Source organism: Anneissia japonica, unplaced genomic scaffold, assembly GCF_011630105.1.
Source record: "Anneissia japonica isolate Jap-2015-1 unplaced genomic scaffold, ASM1163010v1 scaffold287754_len4335492_cov202, whole genome shotgun sequence".
NCBI classification, from domain to species: Eukaryota; Metazoa; Echinodermata; class Crinoidea; order Comatulida; family Comatulidae; genus Anneissia; species Anneissia japonica.
The window spans coordinates 3,648,065-3,662,442 of record NW_022705543.1 but is presented as its reverse complement, the minus strand read 5'-3'; the positions used below and the strand labels follow the sequence as shown (position 1 = coordinate 3,662,442).

Below are 14,378 nucleotides of genomic sequence, written 5' to 3'. Positions count from 1 at the left end.
TTGTAAGAGTGCTTGCAATTATTTTAAATAATTTAATGCAAAAGTAAATACAGTAGGCAAGATTCAACACAATTGAAGTTTTTAATACAGAAGTCAACTTTTTTTCTCATTATATTTAAATTGTTTATTTGAAAATGAACAATGAAATTGTATGACTCTGTTTAACAGCAGGTAAAGCAATAAATCAAGTTTGATTAAGACATTAAAATACCTCATAGAATATTATTGAATATTAAAACTGTATATGAAGAAGCTCTGACCACACTATGATGTTTTAACATGTGATAAATATGTTATGCTAGCATACATTTTAGGAATTTCAGAATCATAAATTACCTTAAGCTACAGTATGACATTATGAGAATGATCTTCAATGTTGTTATAAATACAAGAAGATACAAGAAATTTTGTTAGTCCTCGTATAAAATCACACACAGAAATTTTGGTAGTACAGCTTTTCAAACTTAAAAGCATTAACATTTAAAAGACAAAAATTTGAATTGCAAAAGACATACACTGCACTATAAAGAGCAAGACTAAGTAAATAAACTGGTTTCTGTGAAACCTTACAAGGTTTCACAGAACTTTAGTGCCCAATATAAGTTTGTCAGTTGAGATGTGTTCTCTAAAAAAAGTTTCTCATGTTTACAGCCCACTTCTCTGTTGGCCCAGGAAGCAGTTTGACCTTGGGTGTAATGAAGGTCGGTTTATTACTTATTCCAATTGTTAACTTGTATTTTCCCTGAATATGTAATAAATGAAGTAATACGTGGAAGGTTTAGGGTGTAAATGCCAATATTTAAGTTCAAGTGCCTTGCATACAGTGAAGGACGCAAAACAAAAATAGAGCATTAATTTCTCCAGGGGTTCTGTGATGTCCTAAGTTTAAGTGAAGTCGTAAGGATTATGCTTAAGTTGAGTTACTCTGCTTACGGTACATTATACATAGTAGCAGCAATTGTTTATTCTTATAGGATACTTGGCAGAATTTTCCATTTGTACAATAAAGAATAACAAATGGTTCCATATACCTGTCTATCCGTCCACTCTAGAGCCCTAGTATGTACATAAGTTTTGATAATGTCTATAGCATATACAGTATAATATACATATCACGTAATATTTTCCGAGTGTCACGACCTGCTGTAATCTAGTGTTGCAGTGGAGTTGGCTGATGTTTTGTTTATGCCTCATAAATGGCCATATATTTTCAATAGTAAATCACATGGTAGTAACTTATGGAAGTACACTTCCACTGGTAATAATTGTATCACATATATATTTTCTATAGTATACAAGTCATCTTTGGCCTAATTTACAAAAAGGTTTGATTGATCACTTACTGAAGTGCAGGTTTAACTGTTGTTAAGACAGGTAGATGGTGTCAAGTTTTAGAAAAAGCTATTTCAGGGCGATTGATTTTTTGGGCTTTCTTAAAACCTGTTTTCTATAAAGTTGCTACACTGTTGCTACTTCGTTTTCGCTGCAATCATTAACTATGCTTAGCTCTTCCAGATGCATTCCTGAAGGCTTCCTGATGTAATTGACTAATCAGTGTCAGTGAAAGAAAGCTGTTGGCGATAGTGTAGTGATTTTATGGGAACCAGGAATAACACATCTTATTGTATTTTGCACTAGGCATACACATATTATTGCATTTTGCTGTGCATGACTATAACCATTGCCAGGTTAACCTCAGGGAGATCATCAATAACACATACAGCTGAACTTGCCTAAGTCCATTTTGCCTAACTTGAATAATTTCTAAGTTGATTTTATTTTACTTGCCAAATTGTTGTTTTTTCCATTAATTAACAATCTGCAAGTCAAATTTATCTAAGTCGAACAATTTTTCTATGCAATTTTGGATTCGACTTAGGCAAGTTCAAATGTAGTTACCAACCATGTTTTTGGATGAAATAAGCATTTTGCAGAAACACAAGCGTGATCATAAATTTTGTCACGCAATTAGCACAAGCCTGTGTGTGATGACGAATTATCAAGAATTGATGGGAAAATGTATTCAAAATTATAAGAAATTGGTTTTATTAAAATTTTAAAATGGTCATGCAGTAACTTGAGTCATTAGAGAGTACCGTATGCAGTCTTTATGTGAATACTTAATTCACTGTGACGCGTTACTAAATTTTAATAATTGATCAGTATTACTATTCATTTTTTGTTTGTAATGAAAATGAAAATGTTTGTGTACATAGTTTGGGTCCTCAAATTAAACATACTGTACATTGAAATTCAAATTGTAGGCCTACATGGCTTTAATAAAATATTTTTGTTTATGTACCTGGTATTGTCAACAAACACTCCATGAAATTGTTTTAAAACAGCTTAAAAATGCTCAGATCGTCGGAAAGCCTCTCTCAGGTTGGTAACTTTGATAACACAGCAGTAAAAACGTACAAGCCTTCTCGTTTGTTAGTTTTTGGGAGATATTTGTTTGCTCAACTAAGTGGAGACTTGATATATGTAAGTTTTAAATAGAGTAGTTAACTTATGAAAGAGTATAGTATGAACATTACCTCAAAACTACAGAAAAGAAACACCTACAGTGAATGAACCTTTTCTTTATGTATTTATTTAAATAGCTTGGTACTACATCTTGTTTATTGTAACTCTATGACTAAATTTGCCTTTTAATCTGTTTTCTTATCTGCTATTTGTGTGCCTAATACAATACTGTATATTTTCATTGTTATGTAATTGCATATCAAATCATATATATATATCATATAATTTATTTGGCCTTTAATGTACATTACAGATACAAAAAAAAAAAACAAAAAAAAAAACAGGAGAGAAGTAAATCAATGAGGCAGCTTAGTTAAGGGTCATTCTTCTGTAAATTCAAATAGAATAATAATAATAATAATAATAATAATAGAATAATCAACTATATTTTCCGTTAATGAGGGGGATTTTATATATTTATTAAAAGTAATATTATTTATATGGGGTATGTGATTTCCTATGAACTTTAATGATTAAAAGAAGCTGGGAACACACTGTGGTTATGGCCGTCTGCTATTGCGATGATCAGTAGCGGTTTCAGGAATTCAAAATAAAGGGGGCCTGGGGAGATACTGCCACTGCATGATGGACGCAATGCGACAAGTCTGTGCGAAGGATCATTGTTAATGACAACCCGCTCAGTCGGCTACGGACAATCAGCAGATGGCCTACACAGTGTGTTCCCAGCTTCCATGAATACTGTAGAAAGCTCCAAGATATATTATAAAGGATAAGGAGTTGATGTGTGATTGGAATGGTATGTCAGTAATAAAAAAATAGTAGTTTGTTATGATGGACTGTATTATGAAAGTTAAATTGATAGTGTATTAAACTGTTGGTTATTCTGTGCCTTAAGACATATCCAAAGTTAATATCTTTGCTTTTTTTTTTACCCAAAATATGAAAGGCTTTTAGGTTATTAAAGCTTTGAATGTAAGTGGTTATTCAATCTTTGAACTTAAATAGTTATTCATTCTTTAAACTTAAGTGGTTATTCAATCGTTTACCTTAAGTGTGATTATGAAAGCTTTTATTCAATCTGTTGTTATTCAATCTTTCAAATATAAAATAATGTTTCAAATATTTTATTTTCATGTAATATTATAATGTAAAGTATTTAAAGACTAATGCATAAATTATTCTGTGCACATGACCTTTCACAATGTGTGTATCAGAAGGTATTAGTAGCCACATAACAGATGTGAGAACAAGTGAACATAATTCCCCAATGTTTAGTTTTGAAGACAATAAGGTCTCTGCTTTAAGCGTACATCATAATAGTGGTTTACACCCACAAATCTGTAGCATTGCTGTACAGTATGTATTATGTATGAAGGTTTAAAATCAGATCCTCACTGCTATAAATTAAAGCCGGTTGTTAGGATTCTCCATGTTATTACCTGTGCAGTGTTTTTCCTGTCATTATTGCTGTTTTCAATGTTTTCCATTGTATTTCTGTATTCATATCAAGTTGTCTCACATTTTATCATGTAATTTATAAATGTGATAATTGGCATTTCTATATTTCATATCAAGATGACATTATTCCAATAATAATTGTGTCAGGCCCACCAATAATCAAAATAGGCCACATTTATTTTTATCATTTAAATGTTAATATAAATGATATCACCATTAATTTTATATCAAAATACATTAAAAACAATATAAAAAAATATTTTTTTGTGAAATATATTTTAAAAGTTTGAGCATATTATTATTTAATCTATTTTACTTGATTTAAAATGAAATTCCAAAGTGAAATTTAGAATTCTGAAAAGAAATAATATACTGTACAATACATACATACCAGGTATTTTGTTGATTATACTGTACAAGTAGGGGGTCATCCACTTTTTTCATTTTCACAAGAGTACAAAACATGTTGGTGTGGAGAGGGTCAGTAGGGTTTTTATTTGTATAAATTCATCTTTAATGAGGGTGCAACCCTATCAGTGAGACAACCAATTTCCACTGGGGCCCTTAAACATCAAATGGGGCCCCCAAAAATGTAACCTTTAATGAAATTGAGAGGAGTGATGATTTCAAAATGACATCAATATGTTGTTATGCATCTGAATACAGTACTATGTTTTGTTCTGTCTTGAAAATGATAAAAAATGGATTACCCCTACTTGTATGAAAATTTACATTAAATATTATTTGCTATTGAGTTGGTTGTGTGTGTGCAAAATGGATGCTCAGTAATAAAAGTTTTATTGCTTAATTCCCAAATCATTGTTTCTTGTGATTTTGTTTTAATTTAAAAATTAGTTGTTGTAATTGTCTTTAAAATAAAGAAAAATTCTAGGCATATTTATCTCCAAATATATTTGATTGAAATTTTTATTTACACACTGAGTATATTACAAAACAGTTAATTCAAAGACGAAAATCAGTAAAACACATTGCATATTGCTTTGCTGGCTCACAGTTCAAAGAATTGTGCTCAGAAACATTTCAACCAAATCACAACATTCACACAGAATTTTCCAGATGGGTAAACTAGCCTGGTCAATCTCCCTGAGCACAATGTTCAGTTAAACGTGGTTAAACCATGGAGCTATAAAATTACCTCCATGGTTAAACTAACTGAGCTGCACAGGTAAATTAATTGAGAGGAAATTGTCAATGGTGTCTCGGTTAGTTTTACCGAAAAATGACCAGTGCAGACATGACTTTAGATGATGAATCATGTTGAGCTGGCCTAGTACCACCCGGTGTATGACACAGTACTGCACCGTCTAATATAACCATGATTTAATGCTACAATCGGTCTATTTACACTCTCTTAGGGCCCGTTTCTACTGAGGAATCAGTAAAACAAATTTTAAGATTCTGTTCACAACACAATGAATTATTCACCTTTGATGTACTGCGAGAACAAAAGTTTAAGCATTTGTTTTATTTGAATACTGACAATGTATTCACATGATAGGATGAATCGTCATTGTTTGTAACTTGGTAGTCGCACAAAAATAGTTTTCGTTTTAAAAGCTTTTATTATAAAGGTCATTTTAAATTGCATTCTTGGTGATTGTTACATCATGCATATGTAGAGTATCAGCCTGGTAACCGTTTCATGTCGAGTCAAAATGAGTTTGCAATACGGTTCTTATCTTGCTAATCCGATAATCAACCAATGATAAGAGAACCGTTTCTTTCTCGCTATTCAGTAGAAACACGCCCTTAGATCACTCGACATTGAGTTGGTGTTTAATTCTTTGAATCCAGGATGCAGGCCTACTGACGCTAATCACCTCGGGCAGAACCTAAAGATTGCACGAAGGATACTAGACAGTTGGACTAGCCACTGGAACAATCCAGGATTATGACCACTAGCCTAGACCATTGTACCTCTTTCACACTCAGCATAATGATCTTTTGTTATGTGATTACAAAGTCCAAAACCACTTAATGGTGCAACAATATATCTCTTGACATTATGTAGGTGCAACTCTATTTTGTTATAAGCTATACTAGTACTGTAGGCCTTGCTGGTAGGAGGATTTGAGATTATTAAACCTAACTATTATCTCCCTGCTATGATTAAAGTGATAATTCCACACTTGATGAGTCACAGCCAACTACAGGTGGCGAGTTAAGAATGTTTACATTTTAAATTAGTATCAAGGGATGAATATTGACTTATGAAATTTGTAATGTGAGCATGTGTGACTCAACTTTTGAAAATGCACACTTTGAGTAAATACATGTTTCATCAAGGCCAAGGACATTTAACTTAAGCCCAGCCCATACTATCAAATTTTCGTTTACAAAAAACTGTTGTATGCTCATATATAGTCATGATGTGATGTCATCATGACCGTATTTAGGCATGTTATAATGTTTTTGTCAAATGAAATTTGAGTCTGGACAGGGCGTAACTCTCCCTTGCACATTGGAACTCCATTCTATCATTAATCCATTCCTCCCACCAACAGGTCATCTAACTGGCCATTGGATTGGAGAAGGTCTACAAGCATCTTATTTCCAGAGGACGACTCCTCTTCGATGTTAAAACGCAAATTTCCCTCAATTTGCCGAAGACTTCTATGTTGCTCTCGCCTGCAATTACAAACAGATGTGAGTACAGTAAATTAAAATTCAGTAAATTTTCATGTTCATCAATGCAGATCTTTTTTTGAATGTCAGTCTGTTTCCTGTAATTAAAATGTTGTTTACAATTTTTTTTGTCTCTGTTAAAATGTCATCAGAGACACTCCAGTTGATGAATGCAGTCTGTTCGACCAATCAGCTGTGTCGCTGGCTCCTGCGTGTTGCTCTCCAATCATACATTAATTTAAACCATTAAGCATTCTCTATTTATGTATTGGGACGTGAAACAGGTCACTAACCTGGCAACGTTTCTGGCAAGATTTCTCAGTTTTGTCATTGACATAATATCTGCCTGTTTTGATGTTTCTATATCAGCTTTGCTCACTGCAAAAAATAAGTTTGAAAGTCAAGATTATTATCAAATATTAACAGCCCTTTCCTCTGGTTTAGCAAAAAAATAACACTCAAAAACACTCAAAATAACACTCAAAAACACAAGCTTGAATGGATATCAACCTGCCCTACATTTATTGATACCGGTCGACATCTATTATTAGTATCAACTGGGGCGAATTTAAAGGGGGGGAGGGGGCAGGCCGGTCGCCGCCCCCACCCCCCTTTTGGAAAGTTAAAAAAAAAGAAAAAGAAAGGAAAAGAAATAATTGTTCGCCGAAAACGCCTCAGAGGTTATTTTCGGGCGTTTTTTCAGGGGGAATTCCCCCAACCCCTAGGGAATGCCACCAACCCCTAGGGTAGTGTTATCTCGATCAGCCCTACTTTTAGCACCCCCCTTTTAGACATTTCTGCATCTGCCCCTGATCACCACTAAATAATCAATTATTAATCAAGAAAATAATGTATAAATTAAACACTAATATGACTTAAATTTGTTTAAACTACTTAAAGTGAACACAACCTTTGCACTAAAAAAATTTGTATAATTACAAATAGTTATTATGTTTAGATTTTTATGATCATAGATAACAGCAAACTTAGTTTTACAATCAATTTTTGCATGTGTTATCAGGAAAAACAATTATTAATTCCATAAGTACCTGTATTTTTCATAAGTTTTAAATCATTTGCTGGTAGTGTTTCAAGCATTTTTATGCCATTTGCTGGAGCGCAAATTTCTTCAGTGAAGCTTAACTTAGGATGCTCTGTAACTAAGTTTTTTTAAGTGGCTTGGTTTGTTTCTAGTTTATATTTTGCACTTGTTTGGAGCAAACCCATAATATTAACTACTACGGCTTGCAGGGGCACATCTAGTGGGGGGGGGGGGAACGTGCTCCCCGATTTGCCATTAAATTTTATAATTTCGATAAGTATAGAAATAAGTGCTATTCACATTTATTCTGAAATATATTATGGATCTGCTCCTGGCTTGTGAAATACTTAAACTTACATGTTGCTTGTATTTGGTGGTGGAGTCTCGCATCCTCCACATTCTCTGCAATTTTCTGCCTTAGCAACGGTGCTACTTGTAAAAGAAGTATATAGCTTCCGATCTCTGAGAAATAATACTTCAAGGGAAAACAAAGCAATTTGCAAGCTAAACAGACGCTATCACCAACTCAAAACAAACGCATTAATTTAAGTTGTAAAATACATGTTCCAAAGGTTGCAAGCACTAACTAAAGATTGTAAGCATCAACCCCTTTCACTATAGTAAAACAATAATTACTTTGATTAATTAGACAACACAGGCATACATAGCAACAGAATAGCCAGTAACCAAGAGGTGTTTCCAATAGTCATTTCCAATAGTGTATAAAGCTTTTTCCATGCAGAGAGCCAATATGTATACATGAACAACATCTAAAAGATGTAGTAATTATAGTACATGCACACACACACACACACACATAAACAAACACACATGCATGTGCATGTGTGGTACATGCTAAGGTTAATATTGGGATATTTCAAAGCAGAAATCATGGTAGAAGCGTCCTCATTGCGGCTCTTGGTAACACCAATTCTAGCACTACCACAAGGTATACAAAGAATACTTGTATCTCCATTGTCAGAGCCTAGACTAGGCTAGACCAGAGCAGGGCCTTTCTAAGGCCTGCCCTTACCGTCATGTTTGCAAACGCTGAAAGTTTCTGTGGACACAATAAGAAAAAAGTCAGGGATTCGAACATGCACCTCACAGCTTAATTCTTTAAAACTCGACACAACACTATGACATTGTATGAAAGGATACGTGACAATCGCATCACAGACACTTTGTCATTTTCACTGTAATGAAGTGCTGACTCCTTAAAAAGTTGGGTTCGTAATTTTTCACTTGATAGTGGTGACAACGCCTCCATTGCTTCAAAGAACTCGCGCTGGTCTAGCACGCCACTCTCCTTCGCTGGACGTTGAAGTAATTTCCTTTCAATCTGGATAGTAGAACAATTTTTTAAAATTAATTTTTGTTTGTGTTTCTATGTAATTTGTTAATTTACTGTCTATTTTCATTTCAAAATAATAATTATTCTCTGTTACTTAAACTGGGTAATTGACTGCTTTTGTTTGACGATTCCTTTGAGGTAGTGCATAGGATGTTCATACCATTAGAGCTCTGATTATTATATGATGGATTTATTTTAATTATAGTTACTGATATTCAGTATTATACTCATTATCACGTATTATAGAAGATATATGGCAATTTTACAAGTATTCAAAACATTTACAGTACAGAAATACATAAAAGATTAAATATAAGATATAAAGTAAAATATAAATACAATACAGTATCTATGCATGATAAACAGTATACAGTGCATACAATTATGCCAAACAATATAGATAAAAAATATGGGACATGGTTGACAGGGTTCAGCCTTCTATTGAGTCCCTTTTTAAAGATTCTGCCACTAACAAGGAGGGGATTTTTGTGTGGGATGCTTGTATACCATTACATTACTCATTTTTCAAATGTCAAGTTTTAGACAAATAACTGCAGTAACAATTCCATAAATCCCTTCTCAATACGTAAATGTCTGTATTCGTTAAAATCGACTAATAATAGCATCCTTCCAAATCTTATTGGAAGGTCAAAGTTTAGAGAGTATTAAGTTGTGTAACTGGTGACATAGAGAGTTTAATTCAAGATTTATCCAGTCTTGAACAGGATATATAACAGATTACATTTAATGCCGTCCACTGGCAGTTGAATGACCCCAGCCTGCATTGGTTTAACCCATATAGAATATCCAAGTACAAGCTAAAAACTATATTGATTTGAATTGTTATTAATCAGGGGCAGATCCAGAATTTTTCAAAAATGGGGGGTAGGGGGCACAACATTTCCAGGATAGATAAGTGAGTAGTGCTTATTTCAATAAAATTTTAAAATTTAGTGGCAAAAATGGGGAGGGTCCCCTACTGGATCTACACCTGTTAATTTATTGAAATGCTGTGAACTTTTCTGCTTAGCCTTGCAAAAGTATTACCATCATGAAAACTTCCACTACAAGAAGAAACAAACTAAAAATAAATCCCAAAGATTACTAACCTCATGAAATTGTGGTTCCCGGTACTTCAGAATAATGTAAAGAAAGAACTCGTAGACCAAATCCTTTGTGATTTTATTCTCACTGAATGATGTGTAAGCCAAATGCATCTGATCAATGTCATCTTCCTAAAAACAATAGTAAACAAAGCCAACTTAAGTATTACCTTATAATTTATCTAACTTTTAGTATAAGCCAAGTAGTCAAAGATTAAAATCGAGGACAATTTTGGTAACAGCAACTGACAAAATTTTAAAGAGATTATGCACCATTATCAATAATTCACTCGACTAGAAGAATCTTATTAACTGTGCCGTGTCGAAGGACGACAAGCATTCAGGATGATGATAAAGAAGAATGATTTGACTTAGATTATAAGAAGGATGTTGAGTTTAAGAGGATAACGAACAGTAAGCTACCTACAAGTAAACTAGCAACTGCAACACTAACTTCCAACAACGTTAAGCTACACAAAATCAATCTAACAACTGCTACAGTAACTTACATTTTGTAGATGATGGGAAACATGCCAAAACTTGGTATCAGTTAAATTTTAAAATAAATTCATATTTATCAATGCGCTTGAGAGGGCAACATAGCAACTAACGAATAATGTAAACATTTTTATGAATATCTGAATCAGTTGTGGTGCCAGCGGGGCAGGGAGGGCATTTCCCGCTATGGACAAGCCTGGACCCCCTGTTGTCCGACGCCACGATGAGACTGTCAGATACAAAAATAAAAAAATAATAATTTAGCTATCCAAATAACGTTATTTTGATTGCCAACTGGACTATAGCCACAAACCTCCCTGTGAACCTACTGGGTATTTTTTCTTCTGGGACTTGGACTGAAGCTCTAGTCGGCCTCTTGGCTGCGACCCTCAGTGAATATGTTGGACCCCTTGTCGGCAAATTTTTGGAGCCATACCACTGATCTAAATATGTGAAAATTGCCAATGAGATTTTTGCACAGGATTTATCAGAATTTATATAACGTAATTTAATAAATACCTTGTTTCCATCGGTTCCAAATCAAGAGCCTCTATATTACTAAATATAAATGCTCTACCACCTGAGCTACTTGTATTTTCCCATTAGGATACACTTTTCATTGTCATTTGAATTTTGATTAATTGTTCAATAATAGTAATAATGTGCATTATGTAAATATTATTGAGAACAATCTATTGTTTGAAACAGGGTTGAATTGAGACTTGGTGGCTATACTTTTACAGATTCCAAAAAAATCTTCAAATTTTTCAAGAAAACCAAATTTCTGACATCGGTTTTATTACTTCTTGATCAAAGCAGATAAAAAAAGTTTTCAAAAGAAGACTGTGAAAGTCCATACCAAAGTTAAATCTGTCTAACACGTTGATATTAAAACACAATAGCATGAGATTTTATCAACCTCTGCAGTTAATACATCACAATGACCTCAAATATAAAAAAAATACCAAAATACTAATCTTGCAGGTTGTGGGAATTTGGGGCCCATTGTCAGCAACGATAGCAAAGGTCATACATATGGAAGTTTTACAAGAGGATTAATTACTTATGCCATATTCAAGTAACTTTATTTCACAATTCCATTTTACAAACACTGTACAAACTACACTTTTTATTTTTTTTTGTGAAAATGGGTGTTTACATAAGCAAAGTGCTTTAATTGTAATGGTCTTACAGAAAAAAATTAAAGGAAAGAGTAATCTGAAATACATAAATAAAAAAAAAAATCAATATGCAATCTTGGACTGTTCCATTAATTCCCACCCCTTGGAAGTTAAGGTTCTGAGAAAAATGACAGCCATGATTAATATAGAAAAATGGCTTGCACTGTATTTTTTGGAACATGCACATATTCTTGGCCACGCCTACTAAATAACATGTCCTGATTGGTCAGTTTAAGTTTGATTGACAGAGGAGTTTGTTCCCACTAAAGTCTTCATTAAGCTTTCTAGCCTTGATCTATTTACTATAATCATACTGGCTTACATTGAGGAAGGGGTATATGTTGGCAATGAACCCCTTGAAATCCTCCACATAACGCCAATCGACTCTGTCAATCAAATCCGCAACCAGCAGCAAATAACGAAAGACTGCTCCATCCAGATTGCCAACCAGGATGTGTGAAAATATTTGAATATGCTGAAAAATAAATTTTCAATTTTTAATGAATAAAAGAAAAAAAACCCTCCCCATCTCACTGATTCTAAGCACGATGAGTAGGATAGCACATGTGGAAGTAGATTTCTTTCATGGCTAAAAGAAAGTTGGCCTTGTAAACCATTACAGCACGAAAATATACCTATGATGAGGACTTATTTAATGAAATAATTTATTCTAATTAACCTTGCCCTTCAAATGGGTTTTAAATGTCCGGATTGAATGATGAACGTCCGCATTGGACGATGAATGTCAGGATGAGACCATGAATGCTTATAACTTTTTGTATTATTTAAAAGGATTTCTGCTTTCTATTATATGCAAACGAACATAATTTGTGTTTTGGCAATTCTTAGCCTATGCAGGGAGATTTTATAGCTCCATAGCCAATGAGCCTTAAGCTCTGGCCAAACTATCAAAGACAATTTGGATGTAATATGACCTCATCATGTCCATATATGGGCACATCATACAAATTTGTCACATAAAATTTGATCGTGTGAACAGAGCTTAATATAAATAAAATAAAATCAAACAATGTCAATCATCAAAACATTAAATGAATAAGAACAAGAAGTATATGAAGGAAATCAGAATTGTATAAGGGGCGGGGATCTGTCTCTTAGTTGGGTGTCAGTTATCATTGCTATCATTTTTTGGTGTTACCTTGTTGACTAGAGCATTTTCAATCAACGATGTGATGAAGTCATGCATTACTAGGTATGTGACATCTTGGGTGAGATAACGATCAAACATAAAATCATACAGACCATCCTAGAAAACAAACATGATTACTGAGAGCATTTTCATGTAAATAAAATCATAAACACCTACAACATTTTACATGATTGAAGAATATATATTAATACTTGCAGTACAACACGTAGATAACTGAAAAGAACTGTTGTTGGTTTAGGATGAGTTGACGTTTTGATTGATGCTATTCTCATGAAGAAGAATGAAGCAACTCCATCGAAACATTGAGACGTTCTTAACCAACAACAGTTCTTTTCAGAACTATCTACGTCATGTACCGCAAGCATCAATATATATTATTACTTTTTTCCATGCAAACCTTCAGTGATTGAAGAAGTCATATGGTAGACACAATATGAAAAATTTCAAGAGAAATGCACAGTGAGAAGTTTGAACCCCTGACCTCAAGGTTTATAGCATGATTCGCAACCTCTACAGCAATCGCTCTCACAATAAATTACGTTTGGATGATACTTTAATCTTTAGATTAAAAAGCAATGTCTCCCCCTACGATTTTTTCTCATATCCAAACTGTTGTGAATTCAAATTAATCACTATCATCAATGTCATAGTTTAATTATTATTTTAATTGAACATAATCTACAATTGTCGTAATGGACTTTATCACATTTGGTTACCATGGGAACTTACAATAATTGAAACCAGCTCTGTATCCTCATCTGCATTCTCATCACACCATAAAACATCTGCATAATACTGTGCAATAATGGACAAGGTGTGATCCTGAAAAAAAAAAATTACAAATTGGAGATTGATGTCCATACCTAGACAAGGACATGTCTACTGTGGGACCTTTATTGATCAAATACTGGCATTTTTAAAGCAGGTCGAGCACCCGATGATCGTTAGCCAGAACGATACAATAGGAAACACAAAGTCAAGACACGCTTGCAACAGATTGTTTTTAAGATGAACTCTCACCGGCAATCAGTAGACAGTGTAGCGTCGTCAAGCGCTCTCAAAAAGTGGATAGATTTGTCAGGTCATACAACGCAGTATGCTTCTGGCCCTAGTATACAACTGGACCATTTTGTGGGACACATTAACCTGATAATGAACATCAGCAGTATAAAAAAGAAATAAATACATGATTAGTAAAGTAAATTTCTGTGAAACGTATCTCTACTCACCAGCTTCATAGGCCGTGGGATTTCACGAGTCAGTGTTGTCCTATCTTTGTAGTCCTCCCAAATTCTCATAAATGAATTGACCTAAATTATTTATAAAACAGCAGCAAAATAATTAGTAAATGAAGGATTATGAATGATATTAATAAATTTCTAACAACACAAATATTATATTTATGATGTAATAACATAATTGGTAAATATACTTATTT

At 33.6% G+C, this 14,378-nt stretch overlaps 1 protein-coding gene across 3 annotated transcripts in view; it reads right to left on the bottom strand.

Moving 5' to 3' along the window:
* Nucleotides 1-4,842: 4,842 nt before the first annotated feature.
* LOC117105765 overlaps nucleotides 4,843-14,378 on the bottom strand; it is a 30,659-nt gene continuing 21,123 nt past the window's right edge. For all 3 annotated transcript variants that reach the window (XM_033247038.1, XM_033247040.1, XM_033247039.1), the window contains 9 exons: nucleotides 14,170-14,250; nucleotides 13,670-13,762; nucleotides 12,929-13,036; nucleotides 12,092-12,244; nucleotides 10,097-10,222; nucleotides 8,795-8,975; nucleotides 7,991-8,095; nucleotides 6,885-6,969; nucleotides 4,843-6,594 (listed from right to left, as the gene is read on the bottom strand). In XM_033247038.1, the coding sequence (XP_033102929.1) occupies nucleotides 6,447-6,594; nucleotides 6,885-6,969; nucleotides 7,991-8,095; nucleotides 8,795-8,975; nucleotides 10,097-10,222; nucleotides 12,092-12,244; nucleotides 12,929-13,036; nucleotides 13,670-13,762; nucleotides 14,170-14,250 (1,080 nt within the window). In that variant the 3' untranslated portion in view covers nucleotides 4,843-6,446. The remainder of the gene's footprint in view (nucleotides 6,595-6,884; nucleotides 6,970-7,990; nucleotides 8,096-8,794; nucleotides 8,976-10,096; nucleotides 10,223-12,091; nucleotides 12,245-12,928; nucleotides 13,037-13,669; nucleotides 13,763-14,169; nucleotides 14,251-14,378) is intronic.